This window comes from Alosa sapidissima, chromosome 11, assembly GCF_018492685.1.
Source record: "Alosa sapidissima isolate fAloSap1 chromosome 11, fAloSap1.pri, whole genome shotgun sequence".
In the NCBI taxonomy this organism is placed as follows: Eukaryota; Metazoa; Chordata; class Actinopteri; order Clupeiformes; family Clupeidae; genus Alosa; species Alosa sapidissima.
In genome coordinates this window covers 17,496,432-17,502,213 of record NC_055967.1, presented here as the reverse complement: position 1 = coordinate 17,502,213, position 5,782 = coordinate 17,496,432, and the positions used below count along the sequence as shown (strand labels likewise).

General features: G+C 42.4%; 1 protein-coding gene across 1 annotated transcript; it reads right to left on the bottom strand.

The window, feature by feature from the left end:
- Positions 1–736: 736 nt before the first annotated feature.
- On the bottom strand, positions 737–5,576 carry stoml1 (stomatin (EPB72)-like 1). Its single transcript, XM_042110299.1, has 7 exons — positions 5,252–5,576; positions 5,057–5,163; positions 4,805–4,954; positions 4,430–4,633; positions 2,727–2,967; positions 2,157–2,366; positions 737–1,853 (listed from the first exon to the last, which is right to left on the bottom strand). The coding sequence occupies exons 1-7, from the start codon at positions 5,421–5,423 to the stop codon at positions 1,645–1,647; spliced, it is 1,293 nt and encodes a 430-aa protein (XP_041966233.1). The 5' UTR covers positions 5,424–5,576; the 3' UTR covers positions 737–1,644.
- Between the last annotated feature and the right edge of the window lie 206 nt (positions 5,577–5,782).

The following is a 5,782-nucleotide window of genomic DNA, read 5'->3' as shown; positions in this document are numbered from 1 at the left end:
GAAAGTTTGCCAGAGAGTTGGCAAAATAGTGTCAATGATAGCCATACATGTGTATAGATTTGCTAGGAGTGTGTTGATCATTTAGAAATTGAGTGTAAAGCAGTGAGTTGTGTTTACAGTTCCGCAAAAAGAGTGCTGAGCAGTGGATTGTGCCTACAGTTGTGCAAAGTGTGTTACAAAATTGCAAACTGAGTGCAAGGCAGTGTTTGTGCTTTTAGTTTTGCGACCTCAGTGGGTGGTTTTGCTATATGTATTAATAGTTTTAAAAATTGTGCTATAAGAATCACGGTTGTGTTTAAGCATTCAGAAAAAAACTGTAATCCTTCACCTCCACAACAAAAGCTTTTGCTTTGTATACAGGGGGGATAAGTCGCGAGAAGTTTGCTATTTACAATAGCAGAGTAACATATAAATACATCCCGACTCTAGAGGGAGCTCTACACTCCCAAAAATACCTTAACCTGCATAGTACCTAAACACAAAATTGTCTGTCAGGAATTGAGTATTGGAAATAAGTTTGAATAGGAATCTACAGCATACTCTGTTTAAGAACATGAGTTTCAGCATCATCTCCCATATGGTGATCTTTTTCCTATGGACACCCTATCTTTTTCTTACACTAAGGACAACACATGCAAGAGAAAAAAAGAAGACTTATTGTCTAATGTTACTAAGTACAATGTCCCCATGATATTTCCATGTTTTTTTTTACTACACACACACACAACACTACTGCTCCATTTATTATTAATATTTTTATTATTAAAATTATTCAAATTGACATAGAACACTCTCACATGTAAAACATCTCACTGCAAAAAAAGGCACCCAGAATGAATGCATTAGTCATCAGTCATTTAAATCAATAAATATACACACACAAGTCAACCACGGACAACACTGACATTGAAACACAACACAGACTATAAAGACTGTTTTCAGGAGATTGGAAATGTATGCATTTTCTACAAACTAGGCAAATCAATTGCCTCTCTAATTACCTGAGAAGGCAGAAAGTGGGGAACTCATCAGATTAATCAGATGTCTTTTCCATATCCCAGCTACCCAAGATGACCATAGCATCCTGATGCCCTGACTGGTTCAAAAATCTAGCAAATCATTTACAGACTGCATATGCTGATTATCTGTAGAGAACACCCCTACCTGCTGAATCAGAGTTATTGATGCTAAACCTAAGGTAACCATACATATCTTATATCTGTTGACCAATGTTTTTTGGTCTCCATAGTGTAATTTTCCACCACTAACATGTATTAGAAAACAAGGAGTGTACTAACTTTTAGGCCAAAATTGGTCACTCTGATATTGTGATGAGATCATATCTGTACAGATCCTCTGATTATCAACCAACTGCTTGAAACTCTGTTGGATCGTATCTGTACAGATCCTCTGATTATCAACAAACTGCTTGAAACTCTGTTGTTTACAATTTATGGTTAAAGTTAGGGGTTGGGTTTGGGAAAGGTGCTGTTCAGTGAAGAATTAAAGAGACTGGAATTCAATGCAAACCATTTGCAAAGTCTGTGTAGGTGGACTAGCCAAATAAAGTGTTATCAACCATTCTCTTAATTATTATTACAAATGACACACACATAATTATGTGCGCATTTACCCTGTGTGTAATCAGGAGTGTGAGGCTCCTCTGACGGCCCTGACGAGCTCCTCCAGCCTCATGGCCACACTCACGTCGCCCTCCACCCCAAGCCTGCCGCAGGCGTAAGCGGCCAGGGGCTTCAGCTGGCCCTGGAACATGGCCAGCAGGTCTGCCTCACTGAGGGTGAGGACCACGTCTGCTGCCAGCGCTGGGGCACCAGCCCCACACACACCACTGCCTGCACAGGAGAGAGGAAGAGCGCCCTCTAGTGAGGAAGTATGTCAACTGCAGTTAACTGACAGCACGTGCAGTACTGTATGTTTCCACATCTGGATACTGTAATTTTGGGGTGATTTAACAGAAAATTGGGCACAAGTGGAGAATGCAGAGAACGTAGTTCTCCTTCTAAGACAGATTGATGGGCATTATGTTAAGAAACATTTTTGTCTCATTTCGTATCAAACATTTAGTTCCTAAATGAGTTTCAATTACAGACCATTACTTCCACACTATAACCAGGGATCATGTCTCCAGGTCTTACCTTGGCTCAGGTCCAGGTAGTAGGTGCTGGTCTGGCCACTGCTGGAGCTGATGTTGAACTGGTAGCAGGCTCCCACCGTCTGGACCAGTCTTTCTGACAGCACCGGTTTTACGGCCGACAGCAGCTCCTCAGCGCTGCTCATGTGTCCCTGGGGAGCGCGCTCAGATGTCAGCTCGTCCACCTTGTCCACTATGGTTACTGCTGCGCTATCTGATGAGTACACAGACGGTGGGAGTACACAGATGGTGGGAGTACAGCATATTACAGCATTTTACAGCATATTACAACATTCACATACAATCTACAGTACAGTTGGATTCATCTGTTTGAAAAAAAACATTCACATAATATCATTACATATTCAACTGAACTGATGCACCATCCAATGAGAATGAGGCACTGTGTGTAATGGACCTGTGTCCTGTATATCCTTCACACTGCCGCTGCTACACACATAGAGGGGGTTACCTTGGCGACACTGGGCCATATTACTCATGTTACACACTTAGAGGGGGTTACCTTGGCAACACTGGGCCATATTACTCATGTTACATATGTAGAGGGGGTTACCTTGGCGACACTGGGCCATATTACTCATGTTGCCTAGGAACTGCATGGCTAGCTGCTGTATGGGCCCGCCGATGCCCTCCAACCCGGGGATGCCCTCCAGCCCTGGCACAGCGGCCGAGGAGGGCACTGCCAGGGGGCCTGGGTGGGTGACCCCATCTGGGCCCTTCAGAACAGACTCCAGGGTGAGCTCCACGCGGTCCACCTCCAGACCCCACGGCTTGGTCAACTCGTTGATGTCCATCTGCAGGGGAGAGAAGACAGAGAGACGATTAGGGCCTATTCACGTCTACATTAATGTTCCTTTGCATATTTCATGGTCACTCATTTGTTTTTTTTTGTTTTTTTTAGTATATATTTTTGGCTTTTTTGCCTTTATTCTGATAGGACAGTGGAGAGTGACAGGAAGCAAGTAGGAGAGAGAGATGGGGTGGGATCGCGAAATGACCGCAGGTCGGATTCGAACCTGGGTCCCCATAGGCACTTGGAACCGTATATGGTACGGGCGCTGTAGCCTGCTGCACCATGGTCACTCATTACAGTGCATGAAAATGCACTGTTCAGTTATCCGAAGTTCTTCTTCTTCTTCCCACCAAATTTCTGCGTCTAATTCAGCTTTAACCGTTTAACGTAGAAACTTTGTTCAAACTTTGTAACGTAGGTCTTGAAAAGGACAAGTGGGGAATGTATTTTTCACTTTTGTAAATGTTATACTTTTTGAGATATTAATAAAAAACAAGCGTATTTTTCCCCATAGACTTTGCATTAGCACTATGACATCATAATGGACTAATTAACTTGATTGCACCTGTATCAACTTCCAGCTGCTCACTAGGACCCATCAAAGGGCCAGTTAAACTGATTGCACCTGTATCAACTGTTTTCTGCTCAACTAGGCCAACTCTCTCTGTCTCTCCATTCTACAAGGATATAAGGCACATTCCATCTAACTTTCTATCCATTCATCCTCTTCAAACCATTCACTCATCCACCCATTAAACTATACATCAACATCCATTAAACAATCTGCCTATCAACATCCATTCAACTTTCTGTCTATCAACATCCATTACACTATCTACATTCAACTTTTAAACTATATACTCTGTCTCAGGCTTTAAGCATACAATCTGGCTCTCTTAAGACTACTATTTCCTCTGCCCACAACTGTTTCAAAATACATGTCCTCACTACAATAATTCACTATTAAATAATTTAACTATTTAAACTACTCAACTATTTAACTGTTCAGCCATTTCAACTGTCAGTTGTTATCAACTATGACTCCTGTCAACTGTTTCCAAATAAAAGTTTGTTTGTTTGTTATTTTATGTTAATATACAGTATGTTTATATTTTCATGCACTGGTAATTTCCTCGAAATTACATTTTCTAGTTTGTAACTGTAATTTCCACAGAATTTTACCGTCTGGCCATAAACTGTTTCACAGAACCACGTAATCTTACTCCATAATCAGGGTGAGTACGGAGAGCTTCAGGGCTACCCCGTGGCATGGGTAAGCGCACTGAACTGAGTACTCAGAATGTAGTCAGTAGTTTACATCAAAGACTCTAAAGTGTGATAAGCTACCCTAATTTATAAACAAAGTCCAGTGGGAAATCATAAGAAGTTTAGAATAAGTAGTATATTTCCTGCAGCTGCCTGTTCTGTGGCTTGAGGTCTTTCGACGGAACAGTCAAACTCACCCCTAGGTAGTCCCCCATTTTGAGCCTCTCTGTCTGGATCTCCCTGACCGTCTTCTTGCTTATGCTCTGGGTCATGGCATTCTGCGCCGTGAGCCTGGTGGAAGAGTTCAGGTCCTGCATCGCCACCACAGACATTACGGGATTCCAGATTCGAAACTGAATGTCAGCTCCCATTGACACCAGCCCTCCATCTCGAGTAGTTACCTGACAGAAAAGAAGGAAGGCCTCATATCAGGTCTCCCAATAATACCGTATAATTACTAAGTTACTACCAGTCCCCACAAGATGTGGGCAGTCGTGAATTATGATTAATTATGTGACAGATAATACAAGGAACCAAGCAGAAACTACAGTGACCATACAGGTATAACACACCTTGCATGGCGGTATATTGAATGCTCTGGTTCGAAGGTCTACCCGTTGCCACTGATCAATCAGAGGCAGGATCAGAACTACCCCGGGACCTTTAGGGGGGCGAATTCGACCCAGACGGAAGAAAACAATCCTCTCGTAGTTGGGCACGGTCTATAGAAAAATGAATAAAAGTAACCACCCTTTGGGCCTTGTATTCGTTGAGTATCTTTATACAACATTTGTGGCAGGTGTGAGAAAAGGATTTCAACTTACTTTGAGAACAAACCATCCCGACACAGGTAAGGTTATGAAGGTGCATAACGACACCAGGAAAATGACAATCAAGTGACACAATCGAGACAGGCATCCTTGACTTCTGTCTGTAAAGCAGCACATTATGTAATGTTAGACTATATTTGCGTTTTAGCATATGAATAATAACAGAGCCGAAATTATATTGATTCATACCTGTGAAGTCATTGTTGGTGATTCTGGGAACGTAATCAAAGGAGTGACCCTTCTGGCCATAATGGGCTCGCTCCAAGTCACTTGAGAACAACCCAGGTCCTGTTAATGTAACATGGGCCGAGTCTTTCTGAGGAAGAGCTTGGTACTCATTTCTGTATGAATTCCCAAACATTATTGTCTGGTTTGCGAGTCAGTTCACTAGCGTAAGATATATTCCTGGCATGTTTATCCAATAAAGGTGTTGAAAAATAAACCTTGTCGCTATCATAGCTATGTGCGTCGCATAGAGTGTAAAATTGTGCGTCGCCGCCGTGACTTCCGTGTTTTGAAACGACTCGTCTTTGATGCTCCCAAAATGTAATACGTGACTGCCCTCTCGCGCATAGGCGAGTTATTGCAGCAACCCTTACCTGCAGTCGTACCATAGTGGCAATTGTAGCCTACACACCCCGTGGGCCCCACCTCTTAAAAACTCAAAAAACAACATTTAAAATGCACAATAAAGGCTTTTATTTATATTTACAGAAAAGG

What these genes read in the sequence shown, in the direction of transcription:
- stoml1 (XM_042110299.1), bottom strand. Translation starts at nt 5,423, where the DNA reads ATGTTTGGGAATTCATACAGAAATGAGTACCAAGCTCTTCCTCAGAAA. An exon ending in CACCAACAATGACTTCACAG is followed by an intron (nt 5,164 to 5,251) that starts GTATGAATCAAT and finishes GCTGCTTTACAG; the next exon opens with ACAGAAGTCAAGGATGCCTG. An exon ending in CGGGATGGTTTGTTCTCAAA is followed by an intron (nt 4,955 to 5,056) that starts GTAAGTTGAAAT and finishes ATTTTTCTATAG; the next exon opens with ACCGTGCCCAACTACGAGAG.